We start from the raw sequence: 17,215 nt of genomic DNA on the forward strand, positions 1-17,215 counted from the left end.
CTACTTTGTGTCTGTAGATTTGCCAGTTCCTAGAAGTAGCATCACGTGGGTCTTTCTGACTGGCGTCTGTCAGCGAGCATTTTTGTGAGGTTCCGCGTGGCGTGTGTCAGTGCTTCGCTCCTTCTTAGGGCCGGTGGCTCTGCTGTGCCGGACGCCCTTTTTATTTGCCAAGTCAGTAGTTATTGGACTTCTGTGTCATTCCCATTTAGCCGCTATGAGGAATGCTCATATAAACATTTATGTCCAAAGTGGTTTTTTTTGATATCTGGTTCTTTTCTGTTGTGTGCATACCTAGGGGTGGGATTGCTGTTCTAAATATTCCTTGTGCTAAAAAAAATTGGCTTTAGTTTTTTAGATTTAGAGAAAAATTGTGAAGATAGGACAGGAAGTTCCTATAAACTCCCTCCCTCAGTTTCCCCATTGTTAACATTTTATATTAGTGCGGTACATTTATTATAATTACTGAACTAACATTGATACGTTCTTGTTTAAAATATCCATACTTTATTCAGATTTCCTTAGGTTTTACTTAATGTACAGGATCCCACTCAGGACACCAAGTTATATTTACTTGTCGTTTCTCTTTTGGCTCCTCTCGACTGTGAGTTCCCCAGGTTTTCTTGGTTATCAGTCACTGTGACAGTGAGGAGCGGTGCCAGTCGGCTGGCTTGGAGTCCCTTCCTACGCTGGGATTTGTGTGATGCTTTTCTCACACTTGGCCAGGCGATGATGGGTGTTTGGGAGAAGGACCACGATGCCCTTCTCGTCCTGTATCTGGGGTGCGTCCTGTAAGGTTCTTTATCATTGTTGATGTTGATCTTGACTCGTCTGGCGTGGAGCATTCGCCAGTTTCCCCGCTGTAAAGTCACTCTAAACTTTCCCTTCTCGTCACTGTGCTCTTTTGAAGGAAGTCACCGCACAGCCGACGCTTCAGGGGTGGCGAGTTTTAGGGGAGTTCTGTTACTACATAAATTATTGGGCACTTCTTCTGCGAGGGAGATTGGGCTCATCTCCTGTTTATTCAAACATTTATTGATATCAGTGTGGACTCATGGATCCTTAGTTTATACTTTGTGTGTTAGTCCAGTGTTACTTTGCATTTTCGCTCCGCTTATCCCAGCTTTGGCCCCTAGAGCTCCTTCCCTGGGCTCTGGCCTTCCTTTGACATGTTCCATCAAGATAGGCTTTTATCATTTTTTTAATATGTTTATATTTTATTAGCATTTGCATACTTCCTGGCACTGCCAGTTACACAGGCTCATCTTGTGTGTCTCCTGGCTAAGTCCTAGAATCAGCCATTTCCCCAAGGGGCCCTGGTTCCTTTTTTTTTTTTAATTTATTTTTTAAAAATTTACATCCAAGTTGGGGTGCCTGGGTGGCTTAGTCGGTTCAGCGTCTGACTTTCGCTTAGGTCATGATCTCGCGGTTCGTGGGTTCGAGCCCTGCGTCGGGCTCTGTGCTGACTGCCAGCTCAGAGCCTGGAGGCTGTTTCAGAGTCTGTGTCTTCCTCTCTCTCTGACCCTCCCCTGCTCACACTGTCTGTCTGTCTGTCTGTCTCTCTCCTAGAAATAAATAAAACATTAAAAAAAAAATAAACCAGTATGTTTAAAAAAAAAATTTACATCCAAGTTACTTAGCATAGAGTGCAACAGTGATTTCAGGAGTAGATTCCTTAATGCCCCTCACCCATGGAGCCCATTCCCCCCCCCACAACCCCTCCAGCAACCCTCTATTTGTTTTTCATATTTAGGAGTCTGTTATGTTTTGTTCCCCTCCCTGTTTTTGTATTCTTTTTGCTTCCCTTCCCTTATGTTCATCTGTTCTGTGTCTTAAAGTCCTCATATGAGCGAAGTCATGTGGTATTTGTCTTTCTCTGACTAATTTCGCTCAGCATGATGCCCTCTAGTTCCATCCACGTAGTTGCAAATGGCAAGATTTCATTCTTTTTGATTGCTGAGTAATACTCCATCGTGTACGTATATATGTATATATCACATCTTCTTTATCCATTTGTCCATCGATGGACATTTGAGCCCTGGTTCCTTTTATTGGAGAATGATATTAGAAACCAAGATTTAGGCTTTAGATATGCTCCTTACATTTATTTTTTAACCTTTTGAACAACTCCATGTGAGTTTTCCATGTCTTTCTTATCTTTCCCTTTTCTGGTAAGCCTGAAACAGCGTGGGCAGAATACTACTGGTTAAGATTCAAGAGTTAGGCTGTTGGGTTTGTAGCCCCAGCACTTATAGCCTGTATAATGTTAACCCCTCCATGCCTCAGTTTTCCCATATATAAAATGGAAATAATAATAGCACCTACCTTGTGGAGTTGTGGTAAAGATGAACACAGGAAAGACATGTACAATGTTGGATGTCGTCTGGCACCTAATATGCTCAAATGCTGGTGGTGGTAGCAGTTAGTATTTTCCCATCTTCCTCGAATAAATAATGTCTCTGTTCTTCACATTAAGTGACTTGCCTAAAACAGTGGTAAAATGGAGGTTCACATCAGGGCCTTTCCCCTCACGACACACTACCACCTCGCTATTGTAATTTGTTTTTAATGTTTACTTATTTTTGAGTGACACAGAGAGAGACAGAGGGTGAGCAGGGGAGGGGCAGAGAGAGAGGGAGACACAGAATCTGACACAGGTTCCTGGCTCTGAGATGTCCGCACAGAGCCCGATGAGGATGTCAAACCCACAAACTGCAAGATCATGACCTGAGCCGAAGTCGGACGCTTAAGCGACTGAGCCACACAGGGGCCCCGCACTATTGTAATTTTCTGTTTCAGTGTGTGAACTAATGTTAACTGCCTGACATCTGGCAGTGTGCCAGGCATATTGCCGACGGTGAAGTTGAGAATTCAGGGGCTCCTATGCAGAGAGATAACATTTTAAATAAATACAGCTATAAAAATGTGTAACTATTCTTAAGTATTTTATGTTTATTTAAAAATTTTTAATGTTTATTTAAAAACACACACAGAGCCCGATGTGGGGCTTGAACCCATGAACTGTAAGATTATGACTTGAGCTGAAGTCAGACACTTAACCCACTGAGCCACCCTGGCACTCCTATTCTTAGTATTTAAAATTTTTTTTTTTATAGTTTCTTTTTGAGACAGGGCCAGAACATGAGTAGGGGAGGGGCAGAGAGAGAGGGAGACAGAATCTGAAGCAGGTTCCAAGTTGGCTGTCAGCACAGAGCCCCATGCGGGGCTCGAACCCACAAACCGTGAGATCATGACCTGAGCTGAAGTCAGACGCTTAACCCACTGAGCCACCCTGGCGCCCCTATTCTTAGTATTTTAGAATAGGGTGCTGTATAATTTTAAAAATTTCATTCTGGGTTAGGAACGAGAACGTGTTCCACTAAGCTAACTGGAAGCCTTTCTTCTTTTCTTTCTCGTTAGCGGACTCATTGGGCGAAGCTGGGCTATGTTGTTTGCCAGCGGAGGCTTCAGGGTAAGACTCTATGACGTTGAACAGCAACAGGTAACGAGCGCCTTGGAAAACATCAGGTAAGGTAGCCGGCCCCTCCTGGGAGGGACTGATGGCTCTTCTGCCCTCAGGGGGTCTTGCTTATCATGTTCTCCAGGCCGTGAGTACGTGTGCTTTACTCCTCCGCGCCGTGCGCCGTGCGCCATGGCGGTTCCAGTGCTCTGCGCTGGTAACGGCCGCGCCTCCAGAGGTGGAGGCGGAACGTAAGGCCGCAGAAGGAGCTCAGGTGTGAGGAAGGGACCTGGGACCGTGAAGACGCACGAGGAGTGGAGGCGCCGAACAGGCGTCTGAGGCTTCCGTCACACGGCTGGACGACTGGGCCCCCGGTGGTCCCTCTGCACAGACAGAGCTGGCGCTTGGCCTGTGGTAGCCGGAGCGGCGTGGGCCTTCCATGTTAGGGGCAGGAGGGCCTGAGGTTTGGTTTGACCTATTGACCTAACGATGCCCGGACTCCATGAACTGTGACAACTGGAAGAGTTGAAGGCCTCAGAGTAGGCGAACTTATGTGTGCTCAGTGCTGGGAGGGGGCGGGGCGCGGAGGGGGGCTGAAGTTTGGGAGTAACCACAGGCGGCAGAATAAAATAGGAACCAAAGGAAAAAGGCCAAGAATGATGGAGGTCAAAGATGGAAGCTCCAAACTAATGGAATGTTCTGGAATGTTCTGGAAGATGAAGGGGCCCTAATTCGTGACCTCTTCGCCTGAGATGACCATCGCGGAACGCAGTTTTGACCGTCTCGCACATGGTGTCGCTTGGACAGGTGTTATCCTTCTTGGGGGGATGTCCATGAACTTAAAGCTGTATTTTGTGTGACAAAACTATGCTCCCTTTACAGTTTATTGTTTCAAAACACTAACATATATGGTGTGATGTCAAGCTATAGACACGAAGAAGTTGTACACTTTAGTCCAATTGTGTAACGCATGAAGAGCCTAAAATCCAGAGAAGTCAAGTTGCTTCTTACATGTCGTGATGTACAGTCAATGCCAGGAGGAAACATCAATCTGAAAAGCAAACAAACGGGCACCTGGATGGCTCAGGCTGTGGAGCATGTGACTTTTGACCTCAGGGTTGTGAGCTCAAGCCCCACATTGGATGTAGAGATTACTAAAAAATAAAACCTTAAAAAAAAAAGATACAAAACCCAATAAAGTGAAGGAACCACTCTAAAACTAAACACATGCTCCTAACACTTTGTTCTTTACTCTTATATGAGAAGGAAGAGGAATTAGCATAAATACCTACTATGTTCCAGGCATGTGCTATCCACTTGGGATACATAGATGAGGAAGAGGGATAAGTCCTAGCTGCCATGGAGTTTATAGTCTGGTAATCTTACCATATAAATTCTCCTAGCCCATGAGGCAGATATTAGTGCCAATATTTTATGAGAAAACTAGGTCTCTGAATGGTCAGGAACCTGCCCAAAGACACAGGAAGATCAAAGAGCCTGACTCTGGGTTCATGTGACACGTTAGGGGTGGGTCTCAACATCTTTAGCCCCCATCTGTACTATTTGTTGTATAGAGGTTCTACAAATGTTACTTCTAACATAATATTTAATATACATAAAGGAATAGATGGTTTAGTAAGATGTGCACTCATGAAACTACCGACTTGGGATCTAGAACGTCAGCACCCTCTATGCCTTTTGAAACCGATCCCCTGGCTCCCCCACCAGAAGTCACAAATACCGTTTCTGGTGTATTTACCGTTACCCTGCCTTAAAAAAGTTTTATCATTTATCATGTATCTTTAAATAATATGTGGTTTAGTTTGTTTTTGTGCTTCATAAAAATATCTTTGAGATTCATGCATGTTGTTATTGCTTGTTAGCAGTGCGTACATGCTTAATCCACTGTGACTCTGCTGTGACTCGCGTATGATGTCCTTCTGATGGACACTAGGCTGTTTCCAGTTGGGGGCTGCTGTAACCAGTGCCGCCGCTGACGTCCTGGCATGCGCGCCCTGCTGCGTCCCCTCGTGCGGAGGTGCAAGAGCGTGTGGGCGCGTCCCTGAGAGCAGACTGCTGGCTCTGTTTTTCCTCCTGGGATTTTGCTTTTGTGTCTGTTGAACCAGCTCATTCTAGCCTTCACGTCTTTTAGGCTTTCTTTTATTTCCTGTCTCCCTGTGTCTTTGGAAGACAGTTTGGATACATTCTGTAGATTTTTCTTCGAGTCCACTCATTCTGGCTTCAGCTGTGTCTGATCTGTTATTTAATCCATCTACTGAATTTATTTCAGCAATTAAAGTTTCATTTTAAAAGTTCTGTTTCCTTTCCAAATATGCTTGTTCATTTTTAATAGTTTTTCACCGTTTGCTCATTTGTGGTTACATTTTTCAAACCTTTGAATACTTGGTATGCAGTTGTGATTTATTAAAGGAGTGCTGCAAAGAGAAGCCAGTGAGGGATTGGTGGGGACAGGGGAAGGAAGACAAGCCACCTAAGGGTATGATTTCAGGAGGAGTCCAGGACCAGGACGGCTCCATGGCCTTCCAGCATATAATACTGTGCAAAGTCTGTCCCCCTGTAAGGCAAGCGAGCTGAGCTTCTGTACTACTGCATCAGTCACTGACTAGGGGGTTCCTCGGAGGATGTGAACTCTCAGGCACTTCCAGATCTCTCTGCTCGGGATCCTGGGGTGGTTCTCTGAAGCTGGGGCAGGGGTGAGCAGCAGTCAAAAGCTGGGGGATGGGCTGTACTGCTTAAAGGGGTGCAGAGAGATGGGGGTGGAGCACCGGAGGCCCCACTGCCAAACTGTCTTCCCAAGTGGCGGGGCCAGTTTGCCCTCTGCCAGCAGTGAATGAGCGGTCCAGTCCAGAGTCGGCCATTCTAGAAGGTGTGTAGTGGTATGTTGTCGTGGTTGTAATTTCCATTTCCCTGATGATTCCCTAATGAAGTATCTTTTTATATGCTTATTTGCTATTTGTGTATCTTTTTTTTATTTTTTTATTTTTTTATTTTGAGAGTGAGAGCAGCAGGAGAGCAAGAGAGCGGGGAGGGGCAGATAGAGGGAGGGAGAGAATCCCAATCAGGCTCCACACTGTTGGTGCAGAGCCTGCTGTGGGGCTCGAACTCACAAACTGTGAGATCATGGCCTGAGATGAGATCAAGAGTTGGGTGCTTAACCGACTGAGCCACCCAGGTGCCCCAGTATATCTTCTTTGAGTTCTTTCTCTATTGTTAATTCTTTTGGTTAAAGGGGGAACCTTGAAATTTTTCCTTACTTGCTCTACTTGCTGACTTAATCGTGCATAAAGATTATTCTTATGCAGGATCCTGTGGTTTGTAAACAGAGGCCCTTCAAAGATTTTGACCTACCTTAGTGTTGAAGTGGAAATCTTCAGAAGTCTTTAAATAAATTTTAAGCCTCAGTGTAAATAGCTCAAAAGCCCTGTTTTACCATTAGAATGCAGAAGAAAATACACCTCTCAAGAGAATGAGCTTAAAAGAACCAACTGAGAAGTAAAAGGATTTCCTCAGATTGAGTCAGACTGTTTTTTTTAAAAAAATTTTAATGTTATTATTTTGGAGAGAGAGAGCACAAGCAGGGGAGGGGCAGAGAGAGAGGGAGACACAGAATCCAAAGCAGGCTCCAGGCTCCGAGTTGTCAGCACAGAGTCTGATGCGGGGCTTAAACCCAGAAACCATGAGACCATGACCTGAGCCAAAGTGAGACGCTTAACCGACCAAGCCAGCCCGGTGCCACCGAGTCTGTGTTTTTAAAGAGCATCAACATGGGGAGCACAGCAGCACAAAGAACTTACTATTTGGTCTAATGGAGGTGATGGCGGGAACAGTGGGAAGCGACTTACTGACAAGGAAAAAATAATTGGGGGGGGGGGGGGACTGTTGTAAAGAAATTTACATAATTCATGCTATTCCTAAATAAGTAAAATTACACCTGCTCTGTTAACTTTATCTTTTATTCCCATAGTAAGTGGTTTTTCTGAGTAGGAACGTGGCCAGCTCCCGTTTGGAAGTGGTGGTTGGTGACAACGTAGACCTCGTGTTCTCGCGTGGTGATCCCGACCCTGCAGCAGGCGCGGACGTCTGTCTGGTTTCCTGCCCGCACTATTTGTGGCTGGGGCTTTGGAACCAAGAGGTGGCAGCGCAGTAAGCGGCCTGTCAGAGGAGAGAGCACAGCCCCTCACCGAGCGACACATGAGGCCAGCCTCGCCCGGGCTGCACACCAGGGCCGCGTCCTCTCCGTAAGGGCCAGACAGGACGTCTCCCGCTTTTCAGGTCACAGGGGCCCTGGAGTGGCCGCTCTTGGTAGGCTGACGGCGGCCGCGGACGGGCCGGGAAGCAGCGGGCCGGCTGTGTTCCCGCAGAGCTTTGGGGGTCGTCTGGTTTTCACACGTCACGAAGTATTACTGTTCTTGTTTTGTTTCCAACCATTTCCAAACGTGGACGGCATTTCATCCCCTGGGCCAGATGGGCGGTGGGCAGCGTCGACCGGTGGGGGCACTCCAGGCGTCCCGGTGACACTATCGTTTCATCTTTTATCTTGTCAAGCCAGCTGCACTCAGTCGGACCCACGAGAAAACTCTAAGATCCCTGACAGAGAAGTCTTTTCTTCTCTCTCTCTGAGTTTGTGCTTCAGGCCTCATTTTTTAGGTGCATCATTAGTGTGTCACTTTTCCAGCCCTTTCAGGCATCAGAGGCCGTATGTGGAAACTGTGGGTGGGGTTTTTATTGTTTTTAGCTAAAAAAAAAAATGGAAAATATTTATTTTTAAGGCCTGATGAAAGGCTTGCCTGTTATCCTACTGCTTTGCTTAATTAAGAGCTAATATTTCTTACTATTATTGGCGCCTGACTATATTGAACTTTTAAATGTCCGTCTGTAAGAGTTTTGAACAAAAAGACCAAAATATTGTCATTAGCAGCCTTATGACAGAAAAGCAAATGTGAATTCTTATGTGTCTAAGACTTAAGAAGCGCACACAGGGTTCTTTCCTCACGAGCAGCAGCTTTATTTTTGTAGCTCATCCGCCCGGATGCTGAGCTCCCTGAAACGTGCAGGGCGGGCTCTACTTCTTTGGCAGGAAGTGGAGATCTCGGGGTATCTTGTGACCGACTACCTCTTTCTTCTGGAATTACTGCCGGCAAATAGGAGCAAGGAAATCAGGTTGACTCATGTCATGTTGCCCTCCGAGGGAGGACTGGTCTCATCATCTAAGGCAAGCCAGCCGCTCCCCTTCCTCACCCAAGAGTTTCGGGTGTCCCGTTCCTGTGCACAGAGACCACGGAAAGAGCATTGAGTCCAAACCTTAATCTCGTATGTGCCTTGGTCAGTAAGAAGAGTTGTGAGTTTCAGTTCTTCTTCAGTCAGAAAAGAATTATTGCTGCTGCTTTCTGCAAATGAGCTGTGTCACTGCGGATTCACAGAGACTCATAGCTCCCGTCACCGCACTGGGTGTTGGGCTGTGGTCCTTGGGTGTCAGGAGCCAAGAGCACAGCGTCCCTGACCACGCATGCCGCGTAGGTATAAGGAGAGCCAACTCGGCCCTTTTCGTTAAGAAGTATAAATAATACCTCTTCCTGATTGCGTGGAATGGACTAATGGGTCAGAATCATTTGTGCCCACTGGGCCCCCTTTTATGACCCTGGTGTCTGTTCGTCACCCTAGGTTGTAGCTTCATGGGGACGGAGAGGACGCATTGTGCTCGTTACACCCTCACTACTGCAGTGGTATGTGATCCGCGTGCGAGCTTGTCGGCCACAGAAGGAAGCCACGTACACACCTCTTGTCCCCAGAATGGGGCACGAGCTCAGTAATTGTTTTCACTGAGTCCTGGGAGCCTTTTCTAGACCCTCCGGAAGTACTTCTTGCCGGTTTTGAGTCTTTCCTTGCCACCTACCCCCCCCCCCCGTGCAATATGCCTCACTTCCTGTATTCACATCCTTCCAACCTCATAGTAGAGAATATGTGGACGAGATCTTACTCTTTCTGCATGAAAGTTCTATTTATGTTAGGCTCATTAAACACTAATCTCCAATGAGCAGAAACTGGTAGAAATTGTACATCTTGATTCTGAAATTGTAAAAATGAACTTAAAATGGGTGCAGCTGATTTTTTTTTTTAAGTTCAGCATGAGATGATTAGAGAAATGATCACAATGCATGCCATGCCAAGCGATCAAGGAGAATTAAAAAAATTAAAAAGATGTCACCAAGAGTAATCTTTTTCTAACAGAGTGGTAAAATGAGAAACTTAAAACTTAACACATTTAACTCTTAAAATAGAAGGGTGGCTTGACCTTGGAAAACCTTGTTAGCTGCCCCTTTACCACGTGCTTTTGGTTTCCATTGTATGCCTGAGGCTCGACCCGTGTTAGGTCTCAAGTAAGAATTTGAGACTTTGAATCTATTTTAAGAGAAAAACAATGATCAGGTAAAAGTTATTATATGGACTCCTAGATCAGGACATGACTTCTTAGGGTTTGGATCCAGCATCATTTCCACGTAGTGACAGGCCGTTCCAGCCGTCACCGGACCGGGGCTGCCTGGCCCGAGCCATGTTGATATCTCAGTGTCCCCGCCTCCACTCTCAGGCAGAGAACAGCTGCCTTGTTTTATGCGAGTCCCAGTCTGAAATCACTATATTTTGATAAACTTTCTCTTTATGATTTCTGTATTGCCGCCTCTTTACCTTCTGTAGATGGTCGTTCTGGTGTGCAGATCCCCCCAAAATGCATCAGCTTTCTACACAGATTAGGATTTACTAAACCCCCAGAAGTGATCCCTGAAACCAGGTAGCTGCGCCGTTCTCCTGTGTCCTGAGTGCCTGAGCTCCTTGTGCCTGAACTCAGGCATTTCCAGTAACTGGGCTCCTGGGGATGTTTGTAACTTGCTACCCCAACCTCTGCACTTGCTTAAATATCTTGAATTCAGTTTTGATCTGGATTCCTCTGGATCGATCTGTTCTGGTTTGAAGGGAACTTTTACTTTCCCTGCATACCTTTTGGCTAGAATAGCTGAGTGTGATAGATCGCACAATGGCCATGAATTGCTTCCATCCCTGTCTGCACACCTGCTTGTAGTGTGACTTTGCTGCTCCCACTGCCTGACTCCGGGTTTGGCCACGGACTGTCGCTGGCCAGCGGGACAGAGAGCAGATGTGATGCAAGCAGCGGCCGGGGAAGTCCCTGGGCGTTGAGGTCTCACCCTCGCTTGCTGTGGGAAACCTTCCTGCCGTCCTTCCTCCTGTCCGTCAGGACATGTGGCCCTGCGGTCAGCCAGCACCGCCAGCACCAGCCGCTAGGTGGGTGAGGGAGGCCGTCCTCGGCCAGCGGCCCCCAGCTGCCTGCCACGTGACCGCAGCAGCACGGGGAGCGAGCTGCCGGAATCACCAAGTCCCAGACTGTGACAAGAGGTGGGTAGATTCCCAGTTTACCAAGCCTTGGTCGGGCTCCTGTGGTTAGATTGCTGTCCTCCACTGCTTCTGGGTTCTGAGGGGTCCTGGTTCTTGTCTTGGGCCAGCTAGTAGCTGGCCTCTACTAGGGGAATTCTCCTACAGTGTAGAGCTATCAGTCCGTTCCCTGTCTTCAAGGAACATACCATGAGTGAACTTTTATTGGGACACAGCATGCCTGTTTGTTTACGTATTATCATGTCTGTTTTCACTCTACAGGTAGTTGCAACACAGACCAAATGACCCACGAAGCCTAAAATATTTACCATCCCCTCGCCCCCGCCCTGGGAAACGGATCAGCAGTGTAGGAGTAATAATTAACATGCTGTGACATTTCAGGAGAAGCTGAGCAGGCCTAGCCGAACTGATAGTAAATGCTTTAGTATCAGGTGAAATTTGAACGTAGATTTTGCAGGTAAAACTCCAAGCCTGGGGAAAATATATGTCAGGTTGGCGACACATAGTTTGAAAACAGAAAAAATTTGCTACAGAAGAATGTAAGCAATCTAGGTATAAATATAAAAAGTGTAAAATACATTCATGGAGAATTTTTTAAAAATTTTATTGAAGGACAGTTAATAAAACTTAAGTAAATGGAGAGACATATGTCTAAGAGCCTGTCTTGGTGGTTTGATTGAAGCCCCCCTAGAAGGGGACAGGGAGTGGGTCGACCGGACCGAGCTGCACGGGACAGTGCAGAAGCCATGTGAGGTCCTGCGGTTGCCACAGTCTGCGGGTTCCGCCGGTCATCCAGCCCGACTTATCTGTGTGTTCACAGGTCGCGATGCCACTTGGCCGTCATTGGGACTGTTCAAATGATTGCTTCATTTGAGTTATTCACCTTCCTTCCCAAACAGAAACTGTGTTGCTTTATCTGCTTTGTGAAAGGCATATATGCTAATTGTACACTCAGAGCATTGGTGTGAAATAAGGAAACCTCAGCAGGCTCTGGGTGGTAGGAATAAGAGTGACTGACTGTTGGGGGCGCCTGGGGGGCTCAGTCGGTTAAGCGTCCGACTTTCGCTTAGGTCATGATCTCGCGGTTCATGGGTTTGGGCCCCGCGTCGGGCTCTGTGCTGACTGCCAGCTCAGAGCCTGGAGCCTGTTTCAGTCTGTGACTCCCTCTCTCTCTGCCCCTCCCCTGCTCACGCTGTCTCTCTCTCCTAGAAATAAATAAAAATATTTAAAAAAAAAAAAGTGACTGTTGAACGTTTTGGGGCCACACACTTCTATCTGGATCTGGCATGCGTCTGTGCACGTGGGCACGCACGCATTAGCGGTGAAAGTAGGGCTGTGAAGGCTTATGTGGTATTAGGGGCGGACTCAGGATTGGTATAAATTCTGCTTTGTCTGGTCGTCCCTCCGTGAGGTTTCCAACAATGACAAATGAAAGTACATGTATTAGCTGAGCCAAGGCTTGATCAAACTCGTGTGTAAACTTTGGTGGAATCAACAAGACTTGAGGCTTACGCAGGTCATCTGCTCCCCCCAGTATCTCCCCACCCCCGAGTCCCAATGTCACCACCAGCCTGGGGGAAGAGAACCTCAGGGTGCCCCGGTGAGGAGGGGCGAAGTGGGGACAGTGACGGTCAGGGCCAGTTGGGGCAGTCAGCCCTAGCTGTCCTGTGGGGTAAATGGAGAGAGTTTCTTTCTGCAGTGCATTTAACTCACATACTTCACTGAGAGGTTTTCAAATTCAGGTGTGCAAGGGGGTTGGGGACAGTAAAGTAGGAAAGAGGTGGATCCTTGGCAAATTGGACCTAATCTTTGGTGGAAGGTATTCAAGACTTAAAAACACTGTGCTGTCGAGCAGAAAGGGTCTGGGGCTACTCTTTAATAAAAAATTTTTGTATTCTATCCTTTTTTCTCCCACTTCAAGAACATGAGGAATGATTTTAAGGGTCCACCTAATATCCCACTGCAGAAGATGGGCTGTGCTGTCAGACATCTCTTTCCCCACTTTCATACTGTAATAGCTTAATACAAGATTTTTGTAGAGCTTCCACCGAATCTGCCCGTGTGTGGTTAGCGGGGTCCAGCGTGGGCCTCCGTGCCACGAGCAGAGCCAGGTTAGAGGACCGGAAACAGCCATGTCTGAGTCTCCGTATCTGCATGTCTCCTTTCTTTGACTCTTCAGTTCCTCCAGAAAAGAATCTGCCAGTTTCCATGTAGCATTGCTGCTCCTGATCAAAGGAAAGTGCCCGGAGGTGCACACGTGTGTGTGTGTGTGTGTGTGTGTGTGTGTGTGTGTGTGCGGGGTGTTCTAAAGTATGTATATTTTATTTTAACTCCCTGTTCTCAGTAGCGTGGCGTCTGAGCCTCTGACGTGTCCGGTGTGTTCCGGGAGGGGGGGGGAGGGTCATTAGCCCCCAGGTTGTTGCGACCTTCAGTGCTCTTCGGCCCTTGCTCCTTACTCTGCATCTGTCCTATCTGGTGTCTGCAGATTCCGAGCTTCGCCCGTCTCTTGGGAGACTTGCTTCTCGTTGGCCTTCCTTTCGCCACATTAAACCTCAGCTTTCCCTACCCCATGGAGCCATTTACGTTCCACTCTCCTGATCTCTTCCACCTCCCACAAAATGAGATCTTTTGTGCATTGTACCTTTGTGATGTCTTTGACCTTGTGGGCCTGTGTATGCGCACACGCGCACGTACACACACGCATATATAAGTTTATTTATTTATTTTGAGAGAGAGAGACATTGAAAGAGTGAGCAGGGAGGGGCAGAGAGAGGGAGACACAATCCCAGGCAGGCTCTGTGCTGTCAGGACAGAGCCTGATGTGGGGATCCGTCTCACAAGCCACGAGATCATGACTTGAGCTGACGAAAGTCAGGCGCTTAACTTACTGAGCCACCCAGGCGCCCCACATAGTTTTTAACATTCCTTTAGCTTGGTTTTATTGAGGTTTTTGGAGGGGGCAGAGATGAATGTATGTGTTATCCAGTGTGTGTGATGAGAAGTCCAAGCCCTAGGTCATTACACGAACCAGCTGGAGTGACACTAAATGACCCTCTCACTCATTCTACAAAACCTACAAGCATGTTAGCCCCTTAGTCAATTTATTTCTGAGTTCTAGTTTATGTGGAGTTTAGTTCTTGCATGAATTCTATCCTCTTTTACCTTCTAGAAGAATCAAGTTCAAACACAATTTAAATGCCAAAGTAATCACACCCTTAAAAAGAAAACATCTTGTTTTTATTTTTAATTATGGTAAAAAAAAAAAGTAACATAGAATTTACTTTTTTAAAAACCATTTTAGTTGTATAGTTCAGTAGTGTTAAGTACATTCACACTGATGTGCAGCAGATCTCCAGAGCTTTTCCTCTCCCGAGATTGAAACTCTACCCATTAAACAATTTCCCATTTTCCCTCCTCCCAGCCAGTATCATACTTTTTCTTCTGTGAATTTGGATACTTTATTTTTTGTTTTTGTTTTTTTCAAAAAATTTTAGTGTTTATTTTTGAGAGAGAGAGAGCACGTGCGTGTACAAGTGGGGGCGGGGCAGAGAGAGAGAGAGAGAGAGGGAGACACAGAATCAGAATCAGGCTCCAGGCTCTGAGCTGTCATCACAGAGCCCGACGCGGGGCTCGAACTCACTAACTGCGAGGTCATGACCCGAGCCAAAGTCGGTCACTTAACCGACTGAGCTACCCAGGTGCCCCTGGGATACTTTGGACATCTCCTATAAGTGGAATCCTATAATATCTGTGTTTTTGTGACTGGTTTATTTCACTTAGCATTATGTCCTTAAGATTCATCCATATTGTAGCAAGTGAAAGGATTTCCTTCCTTTTAAAGGCTGAAAACCATTTCCATTGTATGTATACACTGCATTTTGTTTATTCTTTCATCCACTAACGGACATTGGCCTTGCTTCTACCTTTTGGCTATTGCAAAGAATGCTGCTACAAACACGGGTGTACAGATACCTCTTTAAGTCCCTGCTTTCATTTCCTCTGAATATATACCCAGAAGGGGGATTACTGGGTCATATAATAATTCCATTTTTAATTTTTTTAGGAACCACCATAACATTTTCCATAGCAGCTGCACATGTTACATACAGTCCCACCGGTAGTAGTCAAGGGTTCCCATTTCTCCATTGTCTTTAGCTTTTTAAATTAATAAATGCTCGTTTTGAATAAAACTTCAAAAATATGAGAAAATTAAAACCACGCGTATTTTGCCCTACAATGATAATTGTTAACATTTCCTTTTCTCCAGTTTTAAATAGAATTGAACTTCACTGAAGTTAGGGCGGGAATGCCTTGACTTCTAGTGCGAGGCTGACCTCTAGAGGTATAACTGGTATGCTGCAGGCACTTACTACAGTGCTTTGAACAAAGCGCATTCCTGACTATTACATACCGTAGGCTGCAACCTTCCGGCCTGTGTGAGGCTGCCGAGAGCCCACTGAGAGCCCTGTCTTTTCTGGGTGTTTATGGGTTAAGTTTTTCCAAGATATTCAGTGAAAATTTTTGAAACTAGACTAACTGGGATAAAACATTGCCAAATGGCTGGTTTTGATTTGTGGGCATAATTCTTGAACTTGAAGAGAACAAGAGGAATTGTCTGAGTATGTCTAAAAGTTCCTCCACATGTCTTTTTTTTTTTTAATTTTTTAAAATGTTTATTTTTGAGAGGGTGATAGAGTCACTGTGAGCAGGGGAGGGTCAGAGAGAGAGGGAGACACAGAATTAGAAGCATCCACATGTCTTACCTGGTAGAGTTTGCAGCCCCAGTGGGTTAGTGTGTGACCAGGCCCCTCCCGCCTGCTCCGGTCTTTTCCAGGGGCGGAAGGGGCCTTGAGGCCAAGTCACTTACGGGGATTCTTCACCCTGAGTCTGATCTGCGCGAGGCCATTGGTGTGGCTATTCTGCCGCCTGCCTCCATTTCCTCCCTTTTCCCAGGGACAGTCCCTGGGAATTCTACAGAACAGCAGCTCGTCTGGGCAGCAAGAGCCACTCTCCGTCTCTGTGAGGCTGATCTGACTCAGGACATTGGGAAGAAAGGACAGAGGTTTGCTTTGGCCTCCTGAAGCCTGAAGCAGGTGGTTTTGAGCACATTAGCCTCTCAAACATAATTCTCTAAATGATGAAATGGGTGATCATTATGTTTTCAGGGTTTGGCACATAAAAACTCCGTCCGAGTTCAATAGAAAATAGCTGTGTCAGGCTGGTGGCCAAAAGAACTTCAGTGTTTTGTTGATTTAAAAAAATGAAAAGAAGCACATATGTTGGGATTGGTGGTGGCTAATTCTCAGGAATGTGGGGATGTGTATGATTCTTTCTGTTGTTGTTTTTTTTACTTTAAAAAATAAGTTACAAAAAGAACGTCTTTGTAGAAAAAGAACAGGGGCACCGTATTTTATTTCTCACTTGTTTCTCTGTGACAGCAAGTGCATTTGAAGGGAACGATTTTTTGTTTCCTTGGTATCTCTTCAGAGATACGAACATTTTTATTCTGGTTATACCTATGGGATAGTTATTGTTTACCAGTGTTATTGGTTTCTAGGCTTAGCTGTTGCTGCAGGTCTAATTTATATAAATCATATAGTTTAAAGCCAAGCAGTCTAGACACGTTGTAATTTCCTTCAGCCAATAGTTCTATCGAAGTTCTGAACAAAACAGATGTCAGGCCCTTTCAGTTTATAAGGATGGAGGCATCCAGATCCTGTGTGTCGGCGGATATTTATGGAAGGGCTCCTGGAGGAGGCAAGCGTACCCGAAACTGCAGCTGCATCACTGCTGCAGAAACGAGAGCGTGTTCGGGGGACACCCGGGCTCCTGACGGTCTGACGACCGCTCTGGTAACGTCCAGCCGTTCCGGGGAGTGTGGTTTCACGGCAGGTCCTGGCCGAGGTCCCGCCTTCCTAGAGCCCATCGTTGCCGTGACGCTACCCCTGCGTGCCTGTCTGTGGCCCCACCTACGTTTGACCAACCCACTTCTTCATTCAAACTGCCCCCAAGGATGAGCTGATTGATGGCCACGTACCACGTGTAGTCAGCCTGGCGCACCTGCTGGTAATGCCATCCTGGAGGGAGACGGTGGGCTTGCCAGGCACACCAGGGCTCCCACAGAGGAAGATGGGCCCCGGAGTCTAAGTTCAGGCTCAACAGGCCGGGACGCGGGTGTTAGCAGCAGTCACCAGGGAGGGAGTGGATGCAGACTCTTTCTGTTTTCCCCAGTATATTGTGTACCTTGAATTCTCAGACTTTAGGTCAATACATTATGCCGATTAGTCCTGTAAGTAATTCCCAGCAGACGGGATTTTTTTTTTTTTTTAATGA

At 46.4% G+C, this 17,215-nt stretch overlaps 1 protein-coding gene across 1 annotated transcript in view; it reads left to right on the forward strand.

The window, feature by feature from the left end:
• The first annotated feature begins 729 nt into the window (after positions 1–729).
• CRYL1 (crystallin lambda 1) overlaps positions 730–17,215 on the forward strand; it is a 109,050-nt gene continuing 92,564 nt past the window's right edge. The window contains exons 1-2 of the mRNA XM_077745451.1: positions 730–779; positions 3,418–3,525. Of these exons, the coding sequence (XP_077601577.1) occupies positions 730–779; positions 3,418–3,525 (158 nt within the window). The remainder of the gene's footprint in view (positions 780–3,417; positions 3,526–17,215) is intronic.

Source organism: Crocuta crocuta, unplaced genomic scaffold, assembly GCF_008692635.1.
Source record: "Crocuta crocuta isolate KB4526 unplaced genomic scaffold, BGI_CrCroc_1.0 scaffold258, whole genome shotgun sequence".
Taxonomy (NCBI): Eukaryota; Metazoa; Chordata; class Mammalia; order Carnivora; family Hyaenidae; genus Crocuta; species Crocuta crocuta.